General features: G+C 42.0%; 1 protein-coding gene across 3 annotated transcripts; it reads right to left on the bottom strand.

Annotated features, from left to right (window-relative positions):
* Positions 1 to 1,973: 1,973 nt before the first annotated feature.
* Positions 1,974 to 14,012, bottom strand: LOC119912280 (zinc finger protein 436-like). Of its 3 annotated transcripts, none has more exons than XM_038731410.1 (7): positions 13,690 to 14,012; positions 13,256 to 13,324; positions 11,781 to 11,928; positions 10,471 to 10,586; positions 10,128 to 10,372; positions 9,836 to 9,957; positions 1,974 to 5,121 (listed from the first exon to the last, which is right to left on the bottom strand). In XM_038731410.1, exons 1-7 carry the CDS (start codon positions 13,940 to 13,942, stop codon positions 3,834 to 3,836), a joined length of 2,241 nt encoding a protein of 746 aa, XP_038587338.1. In that variant the 5' UTR covers positions 13,943 to 14,012; the 3' UTR covers positions 1,974 to 3,833. The 3 variants fall into 3 exon arrangements, with proteins under 3 accessions (XP_038587338.1, XP_038587339.1, XP_038587341.1); XM_038731411.1 differs by having other exon boundaries at positions 9,836 to 9,954; XM_038731413.1 differs by having other exon boundaries at positions 13,256 to 13,321.
* Between the last annotated feature and the right edge of the window lie 1,893 nt (positions 14,013 to 15,905).

Below are 15,905 nucleotides of genomic sequence, written 5' to 3'. Positions count from 1 at the left end.
GTGTAATATTACCTATTTTCTTTTATGCATTATATTCCTGCGTTCCAGCAAAAAGCAACACATCACTGTAACTGTGTTACTTTTCTAACCCTGTCTCGCAGCCTTTTATTTGACAAAGATCTCACCACTATCCTCTTCGGTCTCTTCACTTCTGCCATCAGCCGATGTTGTGTCCATAGAGGCTGCTGAGGCCGGTGATGTTGCCCGCTTGCTCGCTCAAGCTCGACACCTCCGTGCCGCAACGTTACCGTTGTGCGGTGCGTTATTAGTAAATTTGCTAACATTAAGTCAAGATTTATAGCGGTGTTTTGATTGAGTCCACACAATATAAATAAATGCATAAGCTATATAATTAATTTCAGTATATAATAATGCATTAGGCTGCTCATTCTTGTCACATCACCTTTCCACCAACGAAGAGGTTAATTTGGCGCATTTAGCTGCGTCTTGTGCCAAAAGTGTTTTTCTTCTAAATGCTTTTTTTTTTGGCACCACACTTTTTTTCCCCTCTTTCTTTCTTTTTGACATATTTACCTGCTCTGTTGTGCTTGTCCCCGTGAACCAACACGTATTTGAAGAAACTCCTTTGATCGGACCTTGAGCCAATCAGATTTCAGCAAAAAAAAAAAAAAAAAAAAAAAAAAAAAAAATCAGTCCAAGTGTGAAATCTCCTTTCTTTGACCTCGATGGAAAACGGCATGAGGTAGGAAAGATGTAAAGGAGAATCCATAAGGACTTATTAGGAAAAGAGGACCGCGGGTCTCAGATAATCCGCCTGCTCTTTTCTAAGCGACGTAATTATGCGACGGCGGATCTTACTGACGCGGCCTGCCGTGAAAAAACTACAATATTCCGAAGATGGACTACAAAAAGCGCATCTTTGACACTTCGCTCCGTGTTGTTGTAATGCAGGCCATCTAAAGGTAGACAACACGGTGGAAACGCCTACAGTAGAGGTTAATGTGGTTGATGGATTTTATAGTTTGAGTTTGAGAAGGTGCGCCGCTTAAATGTTGCCGCCTCAAGGAATTGTGGGACGGAATTCACTCCTTTCTCCTGTCCAATGCAGTGAAGAATGTACAGACTTGTATTTGGGGGAAACTAAACCACCACCAAACAAACACATGGCTCATCACAGAAGGGTCAACTCCTCAGGTCAATATTCAAGTTACCTACATTTGACACTCTGTTAAGGAAAACAATGTTTTTTAACAATGGACAGGAAGAACAAATGGTGAAATGAAAATGAAGGAAGCCGTCTACACCACTGGAGAGACCATCTCTTAACGGGGGAGGATGTCTGCGACTAGAGGTGCTCTGATCAGGATTTTTGGGGCCGATCGCTGGAAGTAGTACTGACCGATACCAATAACCAGGTCCATTTGAAGCCTTCTATGTATCATGGAGCATTATATATTTATTTAACTCTTATTAACATTCATAAATATTAAGTTTTAGTCCAGGTGATGTGTGATAATGTAATTTTTTTCATAAAAGCATGAAACTTGTTACACTTGTACAGTTTAGGGCCCTGAACATTTTCAGAAATGGAGCCTCAACTTATTGACTGAAAGGTCATTCTTGAGAGATATAGTTAACTGATTATAGCTCATCCAGTACTTTATCTGTTGAAATGCCTTTTAAAGGGCCTTTACAGCAAATAACATGTAGTATTGCACTTGCAAAAAAAAGTGAATGCAGCCCCTAATTATTGACTGAATGGTTGTTAGAAGAGGATAGACTTAAAATATCCAAATGATGAAAATTGCGATTGTTAATTCACGTATATCTATAGGTGAATAACACACTGCATGTATCTGGTGAAATTTCACAGAAAACGATATTGTGGTGTATCACATTTTTTTAAAATATCATGCAGCCCTAGTCTGAATAAAACGGGAAAAAATATCAGCAACTGTTGTTATGGCCCGGCTCAGAGGCCAAGGCAAATAGAGGAAACCACGCTTAAGGGATTACCAGAAAAGGATGTTTATTAACAAAAGTAATTTAACAAATATAACAAACATACAGACATTGTAGCAAAACTATACAGTCAGAAACAACGCAGCCCCTCGCGTCTGCAACACGCTAAAAGTGAAGAATACATTAACGTCCTTCTCACTAAATTTAGGCACCAAGCGCAAACTATTTAAAATATCGCTGCCCCGAGCAAACTCTTCATTCCTTGAGAAGTCACATAATTTACCTTCTTTAATCAACCTCAGTCTTTCACTTTCTGGATCTAACTTTGCCCTTTCTGTTTGCTTCCTCATTTGTTCTACAGGCAATGCTTTCTCAACTTATGCTGCTTGCTGCCGCATCTTTTCCAACTCTGACTTCATCCTCAAAATCAACATTTCTTTCTGCTGTTCATAATTTAAAGCTACATGGAGGAGACACATCCTGAGAAAAACCATCCAAATCCAAATTAGTAGGACTGTGCGATTTTTGTACAGGTGTTACACCCATGTCATGTAAATGTGCCCTTATAATAGACCTAACATTTTCCTATAACCTCCTGACGCCTACGCTGATTTTATAATTATCTGCTATCTTTAACAACTGATCCCTAGTACAAAAATTCCTCCGAAGGAATGTCAATGAAATAATCTACTCCTGCCATGATTAACATCACCTGATCAATGCACAAACAGCAATCAGTCCATGGTAAACAAAAGAATGTATAGTATTGACCTAACTAGTGCGCAACAAGGCCACAGAGTAACCTCATAAATTGAGCGTCCCCTCTGAACTGCATAACTCCATCTACATAACTCAACCCTGGTCTGCAGGAGTTTCTGGCGGCGGGTATTTACGCACCAAAACCCAGTAGTTTGGCCAAGCGACCAGCAAGCTGGCAATGTACGAGACAACCGCTCCAACCACTTTCACCCCGCACTACATTCACATTGACACGAATCACAAAGAGGGAAAACGTGCTCTGCATACAGGGGAGTTAGCTCAATATATACATTTGCGCAAAAAAAAGGTCAACACTTACCTTCCTTGTCCCGTGACTATTCTGCAGAGAGAAACTAATTTGCACTAACGATTCCATCACCCCATAGCACCAAATTACACCTTGTTAATTCCCCTACGTAGGTTTCCACACAAAAAAAAAAAGAAGAAGAGCGGAATAAAGAGAATCCCAGACTAGACCACCTGGGCAAACCCCAATTTACTGCATCACCCCCCTGTCGGCATCTAGGGAAGGCACGGATTTACAACACGCTCCTACTCATCGTTTTAACGGTCAACAATACATTAATTAACCACTGTTAACAGCATAATTCATGACTTTGACGAGCCCCCAATTTGTTATGGCCCGGCTCAGAGACCACAGCAAATAGAGGATTACCAGAAAATTTATTTAAGTTGCAAAACATAATGCCGGGTTAACTTAAACAAACAAAGGAGCAACAAGGCAACATGCCGTGGTGCTGGGGACCAGGAGAAAGCAAGCAGTCGAGCCCCACATCAGTCAGGAAGGGGTGGATTATATGCAATCTGGAGACAGTGGCCAGCTGCCTCTGATCTGCCGGATAGCCTCAGCTCCACTCCACCAGGAAGTTCACCCTGCAACACAGACACACAGAAACACCCTGGCAGAGGCCCTGGGGCCACCACAATGTGTGTTCAAAGAAGGACTGAAGAAGTTTACAAATCTGAGCAGACGTTTGATGTTCATTATTTCTGTGTTGTGGACACATTTCCGTCAGCATCACAAAAGAATGAAGGACAGATGTGGTTTTCAGCGCCATCAAAACAACCTCCATCGCCACGTTTTAGACAGAACAGGCTGATAAAATGAGTCTTTTAGGACGTGGATGCGTTCAGAACCGGGTTTTCTTCCCCTGGTGGCTCTTCATGTGTGTTTTCAGACAGTGGCTCTGAGTGAAAGCTTTGTCGCAGACGCTGCACTGGTAAGGTTTCTCTCCGTTGTGGGTCCTCATGTGGACCTTCAGGTGTTCTTGGCGAGAGCTCGCTTTCCCACAAACCCCACAGACAAACCGCTTGATGCCCAGGTGGGTCCTCACATGGTCGTTTAGGTGGGACTTGTGTTTAAACAAGCGGCCGCACTCTGAGCAGCTGTACGGCGCCTCACCGGAGTGCGCACGCATGTGCAGGTTCAGCCTTGCGTTGGATACGAAGCCTTTGCTACATATGCTGCAGATGAACGGCCTCTCATTGCTGTGCGTTATCATGTGAGTTTTTAAACTGCTGTTTTCCACAAACGTCTTGCAGCAGATGTGGCAGAGGTACGGCCGGTCTCTGGAGGTGTGGATCTTCTCGTGCGACTTCAACCCACTGGGAAGTTTAAAACGCTTCCCACAAACCTCACAGCCGTAACGTCTCTCCCCCGAGTGGGTCGTCTTGTGGCGAGTTAAAGATCGCCGGTTGGTCAAAGATTTACCACAAACATTGCAGTGGTACTTGTCTCTACCTGCGTGCATCTTGATGTGAGCTTTGAGCTGTGTCTTTAGACCAAATGCCTTCAGGCAAATATCACACTTGTGTGGTTTATCAGCCACGTGGACCCAACGGTGAGCATTCAAGGTGGAAAACTTAGCAAAGGTTTTGTGGCAAACGTCACATTTAAACGGTCTGTCTCCTGTGTGTAGAGTGGTGTGGGAGTTGAGGCTACTGATGGTGAGGAAAGATTTCCCACAATATGAACAGTCGTGAGTTTTATGATCATTTCTGAAATGTCCCTTTAACTCTTCCACAGATTCAAACTGCTCTCCACACACTCCACAAACAAGCTGTGGATCCTCCACGTGACTCCAGGCGTGATTGATCAAACTGCCCATGTTCCTGTACCAAACTCCACAGACTTTACAGGGCGTTTTACTGCTCCCAATCAACTGCCCCTTCACATCAGACAATTTGGACTCTTTCTTCCTCCTCTTCTTTGGCGACTGCAGCTCAGGATCTGGTTTCCAGTCGTCGTCTCCGTTGAACACCTCATCTCCATCTTTGTCTGCATCATCACTGGAGTCCACTTGGCTCTCGGCAGCATTTTCATCATCAGCTTCCTCTGTTTCTATATCCTGTTGTTGTGATATTGAGCTGCTGGACTGAACATCAACTTTGTCACCTTCCACATGTTGAACAGGGCAGCTGTGGGAAAAAATGTAAACTTTACTTTGTGCATACACAGATAATTGTAGTGTCCAGGGCCCTGTTTCAGAAAGCAGGCTTAATAAACTCTGGGTTGATTGAGCCTAAGGTGTCAAACTCTTTGGTTTCAGAACAGCTGATCATAATAAGTTCAGTCAACTCTGAGTATGTTGAGCCTGATGGAAGCGCGTGCGTGGGGATGGAAAAAAAGCCATCATCAATGGAGCTCCGATACTAAGATTCACCATGGCAACGGGTAAATAAAGGCAGAGCCTCCACTTTAATTGGGTGGAGCTAGAAATATGAATGCGTGCCAACGCGGACCATGATAGGCTCGAAAACGCGATTGGAAGAAGGATCGATATGTTAAAATTATTAGGCTACTATACAGTGTTGCTCATTCATCATTTACCAGACTGGGATTTCCTTAAATGAAGTGTTACAGCCCGTTACATTTTAAATAGGAAGGCTATACTTATTAAGCTGTAACCTGACAGGACAAAAACCTGATTATGAAAATAGGTAGGCCTACAGATCAAATATAAAAACAGTTTACTCGTGAACCTGTGATTGTAAAGTCAGACACACCCAGCAGGTTAACCTATTAATTCTTTTTTTGCAGTGGAAGATGTGTGTTAATGTTTTAGATGTCTATTTTACATTAATCTCATTTCGTATTTTATTAATGCTGTCAAAAAACATTCAGATTATCAGTTCATTGATCAGTTTTATAGGTTACATGTTAAACAGTAATTCTTGCAGTAATGTAGCCCACAGTAAGTGTTTTCAGTGCAACTGTCCACAGAGTTGCAGCGTTAAAGACGGACATCGATTTTATTCTGTGCTGAGGATAAATCCACGATGTGCAGAGATCGATGACAGATCGATCAAAAAGCGGTCATTTTCAAGATCATGTTTGGGTAAAAACTAATAGCCTATCTAACCGGGATTTTAAAGTTTTTAAAGATGTAAATACGTTCAGATATGTGCTTTGATATCGACAGAATGAATGAGGAAATTAAACGGTGTGTCAGACAGCCGCCTCAGGCTCTGCAGGAGGGGAGGAGTCAGAGAGAAACGGACCGAGTTACTGATCTAGGGATTATCTGATCTCGCTCTCTGAAACAGAAATCCCAGAGTTTCCCTCATCTCACGTTCAACATACTCAGAATTTTCACTAATCCTGCTTTCTGAAACGGGGCCCAGGAGTCCTCACATTAATCCGGACCAAATTTGAACATAAAATACAACATTAGGAATTATGACAAGGTTCGCTGTGGAGTTGTTGAAGTCTTATAGGGCTTATGGGACTAAGCTGTTTTGTTTCTCGAGCTAGAAGGGAAGAAAAAGACTGCCAGCTCCATGTACACGGGGTTGCAAACAATGCTGGATTTATCCATCCATCGTCAACCACTTATCCTGCGTACAGGGTCGCGGGGGGCTGGAGCCAATCCCAGCTGACATCGGGCAAAAGGCGGGGTACACCTGGACAGGTCACCAGTCCATCGCAGGGCCACACATAGACAAACAACCACTCACACCTAAGGACAATATAGGGTCACCAATTAACCTAGTCCGTCTGTCTTTGTACAGAGCAACTGGAGAGAACCCAAGCATACATGGGGAGAACATGCAAACTCCACACAGAAAGGCCGGGGCAACCGAGGTTTGAACCCTCGTCCTTCTAGCACACCCATGGCAACAATCACTACAAATGGAATACATTCACAAAGCTTCACACTCAGGGACCAGACAAGGATGTCCTCTCTCACCGTCACTATTTGCAATATTTATCGAATCATTAGCTGTAACAATATAATTACCGGTATCACAACAAATAACCGAACACACAAAATTAGTCTTTATGCAGATGATACAATATTAACTCTGCAAAACCCAAACAAATCACTCAAGGAAGTTATGAAAATCATCAATGTCTACTCTAACCTTTCCAACTAATTAATAAACTGGAAAATCAACAATTCTACCACTATGTCAGCACGGATGGAAGCTCCTCTTCAGAACTGTCAAGGGCAGTACTTACAATGCACTCATTTAAAGCACGCAATCAAGGCAAAAATGAACACAACCTTCAACCACCACCCCTATTAAATAACATCATTAAAACTGTTAATTCAAACAAACCTCTCTCACAAATATATATAAGCTTCTGTCTTCCATTGATTCCACCATATCTCTCCCAATAAATAAGTGGGAAAAAGATTTCAACCAGCACTAATAATGAATTCTGGACCCAAATATGCAAGAACATCTTTAGCAGAACAAAGTCATTCACAGAATATATATTACTCAACACAAGATGCACGTAATGGTACTGACATTTGCATTCTGACATCTGCATTCACTGTACTTTTAACACAACTGACCATTACTTCCATGCACTCTGGCTCTGCCCACCAGTACGCCAAACACTTCAGAAAAGAAATAACCATTAAACTAGCACAGATCCTTGGATAACACATCCCCTTATCCCCATTACTGTGTTTACTAGGAGATCCAGGTACACTTCACATCACAAAAACAAATAACACCCCTTCTTATTAGCCCTATCGCCAAGAAAACTATTTTACTTAATTGGAAGAATGGAAAACAACTCAATATTCCACAGTGGTGGAATATTTTAACAAAACATGTAACATTGGACCAAAGCTCAGCCATTCAAAATCAATCTCAACAATTCAATGAAACATATTCAAAACTTCTTACAACTCTTAAACTGCCGCTGACTTAGTGCCACAGTAAATTCCAACAAAAAAACACCTATTTAAATTCCAATACTTTTGTATCTTCCATTTACTTTCTCCTATTGGTATCAGTAATTATATCATTAACGAGGACACGTCGTCCATAAAAAATTTATTTCCTTAGTATTTCTTCATCACCTTTATGTTAAAAGTAAATTCTGACCCGCTGCTGTCATGGTAACTTTACGTTACATCATGTCATCTATTTTCTGTTTATTTAACGGCCACGTAAGTGCCGAGTGAGAAAACAGCTGCATCTAACATTACAGACGATCTGTAACTGTCTGCACAGTCTGTAAATTGTTTCAGTTGTTTTCTTTGCCCCACACTGATGCAGAAATAAATTTGATTATCATACCGCATTACTCAATATTGAAATAAATCAATACCAGTAACATTTAAACTTTTAAGTAAAGTAGTCTAATTAATGTCTGTTATTTTTAGTATTATCAAAACCCATCAGTGACGTGGAAATGTGATTCATTTTAAGATATGCTGCTATTGTCATTATTCTAACGTGCTTCATCAGGATGACTGAATAAAATATTATTGATTAGACATATTTTTGATATTTATTTTGGATAAAATGGTACGTTAGTCGAGTAATAGGCAACTTTTTCTTTTCTCAGTCATTAGATTAAATCGACGAACCAATAAAATTATCGTTATGTACAGCCCTACCCAGTAGTCACTCTGTTTGCAAGCATTAGTGACTTGTGAGCATTAGTGATCTGATTCAGGAGGCCATGGGGAGCCAGTGGAGGTCAAACAGTAATGGAGTGACATGAGTCCTTTTGGGCTGATCAAAAACCAGACGCGCTGCTGCGTTCTGAACCATTTGTAGGGGTTTCACCGCACAAGCTGGAAGACCTGCTAGCAGGGCATTGCAGTAGTCTAGGCGAACGATAACCATGGCCTGGACCAGAAGCTGGGTGGCATACTGAGTGAGGTAGGGCCTGATTTTTCTGTTGTTGTATAGAACAAAGCGTCACGACCGAGAGACAGCAGCAACATGGTCTGAAAAGGACAGCTGGTCATCAATCATGACACCCAAGTTTCTCACAATGCTGGTTGGAGTGATGGTTGAGGGACCAATTTGTAGTTTGATGTTGTGCTGGATAGATTGCTTGGCTGGACAACGAGTTCAGTCTTAAATAGGTTTAGTTGAAGGTAGCAAGCTTACCAAATATATCCTAATATATTTGTTAGCATATTGGATTATTTATCTGAAGTAACTAAAGCTGAGAAATAAATGTATTGAGTAGGGTTGACCCTGAATAGTCAAAGATTCGATGCTTCAATGGGCAGAACCTGATTCGACTGCCAATCAGTGGCGTTAATAAAGTAGGATCACACAATTTCGGCGATTTGGGAGAGCTCAATTTGTCATTTTACATAGAACTACTTTTACTCCCAGTAAGTTAATATACAGCTTATTATGATATAAATTTCAACATATAAGGCTGTATAAAATGTGAAAAGAAAGAAGTTTTTAATAAATCTTTCTAAAGCACGCAAAACTCTGCACAAGAATGGTCAATAGCAGGCGACTATATAAATCCTTAGTTGGGGGACAGCCCTAGTATTGAGTAAAAAGTATAGTATGTCTGGATGTAGTGAATTTGTAGTGGCAGGCATGACCCAAGTACCTCGAAATTGTAATTGAGTAAATGTATTTAGTCACTTTCCACCACAGAATCAATTTGAAGCCAACCTATGTACCAAATTTGAAATAAAAAGCAACGGCCCGTTCAGAGAGATGTTACTTTGCATCAGACCTGATCTCTGGACTACTCGTATGGAGTAAACACAACCCGGTACTACTGAGCACACAGAGGAACAGCAGAGACGTTTCTACAGAACTTTTGATCTTTCTTTTCAAACATGAAAATAAGTAATTTGCTGGAATCCGTTGCAACAGAAATCAATGCAAGTTCTTTTTAAATTACCTTGAGCTGAGCCCGGCTTCATTGCTTTTTATCACCACGGCGGCAGTGGACGAGGACTCAGTGGTGGTGTTGTTTCTCTGTAAAAGGCGAAGCTCCTCCTCCTCTTCCTCATCTCCTGTCTGCTAGTAGTTGTTCACAAATTATATTTAAAGAAAATTCAACTGATGCTGGTTCAATTTAAAGGGTAATGTAATTTTTGACTATCTCAGAGGAAACCTCAGGTAGTATCAGGGCCTTACAGAGGAGGGACCTGTACGTGGTAAAAGAAGACGGGTAATACTACAGTATCTACCTTCAGTCGGATGTAGAGGGCTGAGTATCCTGCTCCGGTGAGCCTGATGCTCCTGAAGATCTCCTCTGGTGTCAGCGTCTTTACTTTGAGCCGCTGGAGCCTCCTGCTTCTGTTGGACTTGAAGACGTCAAAAGGTTTGTTGTCTCCTGCCAGCTGAGGGAAGGTGGACCTCAGCAGGTCCAGGAAGTCCGCCTCCTGTAGGCCACGAGGACACTGCAGCTCCTGAACCGGATATTTCTGAAACACTGAAACAGATAAAGATTCAGCAGGTGTTCCACATTACCTCTTAACAACCTCCATCCAACACATTTAGTCCATCCAGAACTACATCTTTAATATTCACCATTTTTTGAAAGAACATCTGACTGGGAATCCTCCAGTACGCAGACTCTGAGCAGGTGGTGATCCGGTTCTTCTCGGAGGCTTGGTCTGCCAGGCTTCCTCCTCACAGACGAATGTCTGGGAGATGGTCGACATAAAGCACAATTTCTGATTATCCTGCAGTCGTCTATGAACATTATTTTTAAGATAAATATTCCCCGTCATGTCCTGGCAACTCAAAAACATCATCTACTTGTCCCCCTCACAGGGACATGGAATATCCTGGTAACCTACCCCATTGATAGCACATATCACATCAATGGGGTAAATACCTAGGGAAAAAAGTAAGTTTTAACAAAAAGTGCAATCAATACAAGAGAATTGTAAGGGGAAAGAAGAAGAAGAGCACAGGAAGTGCATGAGGTTAGGAGTTATAGGTTAAAGTGTTCTTGGAAGAGATAAGTTTTCATGAGCTTCTTGAAGTTAGAGAGGGACGGATGTCCCTGCTCTGATGGCGTGTGGTAGCTCGTTCCATAGCCGGGACTGAGTTTGCTTTGTGTGTAGGGATGGCAGAGCCAGGCGGCGTTTGTTGGTGGAGCGTAGTGGCCGAGAAGGAACGTAAACTTGTATTATGGAGTTTAGGTATATGACTCAGGAGGCCATGGGGCCTGATCAAAAACCAGACGCACTGCTGCATTCTGAAACATTTGTAAGGGTTTCACTGCACAAGCTGTAAGACTTGCTAGAAGGGCATTGCAATAGTCGAGGAGAGAGATAACCATGGCCTGCACCAGAAGCTGGGTGGCATACTGAGTGAGGTAGGCCCTGATTTTTCTGATGTTGTATAGAGCAAAGCGGCACGACAGAGAGACAGCAGCAACATGGTCTGAAAAGGACAGCTGGTTATGGATGCCTAATTATTTCCTCCATTATTTGTATGTTGTAGGTTTGTTTATTTAAGTGATGCGTAATTTATTTTTTACATGGGTTTGTTTTTTCTTTGATTTGTTGCACACCACTGTGTGTGTTTCTGATTGTTTTTCCATTTGTCTATGTTTTACATTGATTGCTATACAAGCACTTTGCTACCTGAAATCAAAAGAATGAATTTGAACTTTGAACTAAAATAATTAAAACCAATTCATGGTTAATAAAATAGTTGCTGTTTGATTTAATAACTGACAACTAATTTGGCTAACTAGCATGCTAAGAGCATGTTAAGCTAACAAGCTTCATTTGAACAAAATGGTTCCAGGGAAAACAGACCAGGAGCACACAAAAGGATGCCCACAGGGGTGTCCACATAATTTTAGCTAAGCTGTGATTTGTCACCTTGATTCTAATTGATAATCGGGGTCCTTAAGATCTTCTTTTAAGCTGGTTGCTAGTTGCGCTGACAGCTGCTGCTCTTCATTGTCAACATCACCCTCTTCATCATCATCGTACCAAAGTTGGCCCAGGTTCCCAATGTCCTCCTCACCTGGACACAGATAGAGTCAAAGGTCAGAACTTATTTACTTATTACTGATTGGGTGATAACAGTTCAAACTGATTGGCTTTTGAAAAGATAGGGTGGAGCTCATTATCATTTAACACTACGCGTCTTGTAAGGCGTTATGATGCGCGTCATTGGGGACACTGAACCCCGTAAAAAGCGGCGTTACATGAGCCGCCTCCAGACCGACGAAAAATGCTTCGTTGTTTACACAATTCCACAGCGCTTTTTACGCTGTTTTTTTTTAACAAAACGAGGTAGGAAAGTGGCGTATTGTGAGCCTTTTAGCATTCCATAGTTAATGACGCAGCCTATCAAACAACCGAAACCAACATCTGCACCCTGTGTGTTCACTGCTGCTTTACCTACTTGCAAAATATCCACCGTGACTTGTACCGTCATAGGCTACCAAATTTTTAACCGAGTGAATTCTGTGCGAGTGAACACGTGCACATAACATAAGACGACCGTCTATGAAGATTCTCAGTCATCCAGGTCATAGTTATCCAACGAAGGTTAAAATCAAGGGCAACTGGACTTGGTTGAAGATACTGGAAGACGTTTCGTCCCTCATCCAAAGGACTTCTTCAGTTCTGACTTCTTCAGTTCAGTCATCCTTTGGATGAGGGACGAAACGTCTTCCAGTATCTTCAACCAAGTCCAGTTGCCCTTGACTTTGACCTTGTTGGATAAGACGACCGCTATTCTCCCCCTTCCGCGCGCGCAAGAGCGTACCCGATGCCATCGTCCATCACGATGTTTCAAAGTAGACATTGTCCGAAGGAAATTTTGTTGACATCGCCCAACCCTAGTGGGGGCCGTACCATCACTTATTATATTAACCGTCAACGACAATATCTAAATTGATGTTTTAACAGTGTGTGAGTAGACAATATCAAGTACGCTACAAAAACACTTTGGCCACACATTCACTGCATCGTGCGTCACGCATGCGTTACACCCAGTACTCTTATTCTCGCAATACTACAAAGCCGAAGACAGCTCTGGGCACACACACCACCAAGACCTCTGACACAAATGGACATTTGTGGAACAGTCTCCCCCTGGGATTCAGGTCTGCAAAGTCTTTTGAGTGTTTTAAGCCACAGCCTAAGACTTCATCTGTTTTCTAAGTGTTTTTGTATCATTTTGCTTACCATTATCAATGCGGGAGTACTTTTACACATTTTCTTAATATGATTCATCCTTTTCTAAAAGTTATCATTTCATTGATTCTTCTGTGATTTGTTCTTAATACTTGTTTTTTGCTCCTCATTTTATGTCACGTTTAATAGGAAGAGTGTAGACCTACCTGACTGCTGTGTGTGCTCCTCTTCCCTCACAACAGCATCTTGGCCCTTTGGATCTGGGATCAGGTCTTCTGTTTTCAAATCAGAAGTAAAAGGAACTCAGATGAACATTTACCAAAAAATACTGCTTTGAACAGCCGAAAGCCACTTGTGTTTTCATAGCAGCTTCATCGTATAACTTAAGGATATAAACACTCAAAGCCCTGGAAGTTATGTAGATAAACAGCAGGGCCCTTTAATCAACAAGAAACTTGACTTCATGCCGATTTGTAAGTCACATCATGAAAATGTGGGTAAGTTTTCACTTTATGTCCTCATGAGTCTGCAGGTTTGTCAGCGAGCACAGAAACTTTAAATTAGCGTTTTTTTAAATGAAGTTCCACAACTTGAAAAAACAAAGCTCGATATTTATTATTGTAACAATTGAGCCACTGACCTCTTCTCTCTAGTTTGACCCGAGGCTGCAGCACCGCCTCCAGCTGTCTCCTCTGCCGGTCGATCTCCTGCCTCAGACCCGAAGCCTCCTCCTCGTACCCGGCTACGGTTCTCTCCACGACCGCGAAGATTTCCTGCGCGGCTGTTGTCAGTTTCTCGGTGACGATCCCTCTCAGGATCTCCGTCTTGGACATGTTATTGGGGCTGTCGGGGGTCCCCGAGCCGCCGCTGTTCCTCTGCGCACAGTACACCATATTTAATTTCTTCTTGCAGCTGTATAGTTTACGCACAATAACTTTGTTCGTTTGAACTGTGTTGTTTCCGTTTTTGGTGCGTCTACAAATTGTGTCCGACCAGACACAAAAACAAAAAGGGCTGTTTGGAAGGGAAATGCTGGTCAAATCAAAAATTAATTTGATTTTCTTCTGTTCATTCACTTTGCATTTTGTTAACCGATATATAAGGCAAGTTATTTCCAAAATGTAATACATTATAGATTACTAGATACTGTCTTCTGAGAGCAGTTAGTTGGATAACAATATTACTGTCTCTGAATTGTACTGCTTTACACTATTTTGCGTTACTTCGAGTTACTTTCAAGATGTCCTCGCAGTTATATCTGCGGATCGGATGGGTCTTTCTCATAACCTTATTAATAGAAGAATTGTGTATGAAGATTCTCAGTCATCCAGGTCATAGTTACCCAACGAAGGTTAAAGTCGAGGGCAACTGGACTTGGTTGAAGATACTGGTCTCTTGGATGAGGGATGAAACAACTCAACTTTAACCTTCTTGAATAGAAGAATTAAAATAAGATGAGAAGAATCCTTATTAATAGCATGAATCGTCTCCCCATTAAGAAAGACAGCATCATAACGTCATTGTTTATTTTATTCTCCCGACACTCCGACAGGATCGCTCAGGATGAGCTGACAGCAGCCAAAAAAACATGCAGAAGGAACTTAAACCTGCATTCTCTCTAACAGCCAGCAATGGGCGAGTCCGCTGAATCAGAATCAGAAGGAGCTTTATTGCCAAGTAGTGTTTTACACATACTAGGAATTTGCTGTGGTGATAAGGTGCTACACCTAGACGAACATACTGTCAACATAAGGGTAGATGGGGAGACAGAGTCCGGCCCAGCTGCTTTTTTTCCTTTCACTTTCAGACCCAGTGGTTGCCGCTTAATTGAGATTAGAGAAATAACATTTGACAACCACTCATGTAACTACAACTCTGGATTGGACAAGGGTGTGTGCCATGAGCTACAAAGCAACTGCAGGTTGCTTTTGTACTGGCCCGATCGGGCAAGTGAGTTGTTATTACTTATAATATATATAAATAATTTCAGTATATAATAAATGCATTAGGCTACTTATCGGTACCTGTGCTGGGTCCTGCCTCATCTGTGACTGCCACGGCACCTTTCCACACATTTCTTTTTCCTCTTTTTTTGTTTGACATATTTACCTGCTCAGTTGTGTCACACAACAATGGGCTGAGTTCAGCCCCGACAACACGTATTTAAAGTAAATGAGCCAATCAGACATCATCAAAAAAAAGGATCGGTCCAAGTTGGGAGGAGCCCGTATCCCCCCTCAATATTGAAAGTATTGGTTTGGCCTAGTCTGATAGACATAGACAGCGTTCGCTGCAGCTGACTGGCCAGCCAACGCGGACCACTTAAAGTTGAACATAAACTGAAAACTAAAAAAACTCTTGAACACCGTCCATTTCAGGCTGAACCGGCCGTTCTGGATTGTTCACAAAAATTCCCAATGGCCAGTCGTGGTTGATATCAATATCTGATCGGCGCCTATCCTAATGCTGTCCAATGCAGTGAAGAATGTACAGACTTGTATTTGGGGGAAACTAAACCACCACCACACAAACACATGGCTCATCACAGAAGGGTCAACTCCTCAGGTCAATATTCAGGTTACCTACATTTGACACTGTCAAGGAAAATAATGTTTATAACAATGGAAAGGGAGAACAAATGGTGAAATGAAAGAATGAAGGAAGCCGTCTACACCACTGTGGAGAGACCATCTCTCAACGGGGGAGGATGTCTGCGACTAGAGGTGCTCTGATCAGGATTTTTGGGGCCGATCGCTGTAAGTAGTACTGACCGATACCGATCACCAGGTCCATTTGAAGCCTTCTATGTATCATGGAGCATTATATATTTATTTAACTCTTATTAACATTCATAAA

This window comes from Micropterus salmoides, unplaced genomic scaffold (assembly GCF_014851395.1).
Source record: "Micropterus salmoides isolate LMB-PRFRI ecotype aquatic unplaced genomic scaffold, ASM1485139v1 Ms_hic_scaffold_2, whole genome shotgun sequence".
NCBI lineage: Eukaryota > Metazoa > Chordata > Actinopteri > Centrarchiformes > Centrarchidae > Micropterus > Micropterus salmoides.
Note: the sequence above shows the minus strand (reverse complement) of the source record. Positions and strands in the feature narration are given on the sequence as shown.

Excerpts from the sequence above, each read along its gene's own strand:
- LOC119912280 (XM_038731410.1), bottom strand. The coding sequence starts at position 13,942 with ATGGTGTACTGTGCGCAGAGGAACAGCGGCGGCTCGGGGACCCCCGAC. Across the intron at positions 9,958-10,127 it reads CCCTCTACATCCGACTGAAG|CAGACAGGAGATGAGGAAGA; the intron begins GTAGATACTGTA and ends AACAACTACTAG. Across the intron at positions 5,122-9,835 it reads GAAGCCGGGCTCAGCTCAAG|CTGCCCTGTTCAACATGTGG; the intron begins GTAATTTAAAAA and ends TTTTTCCCACAG.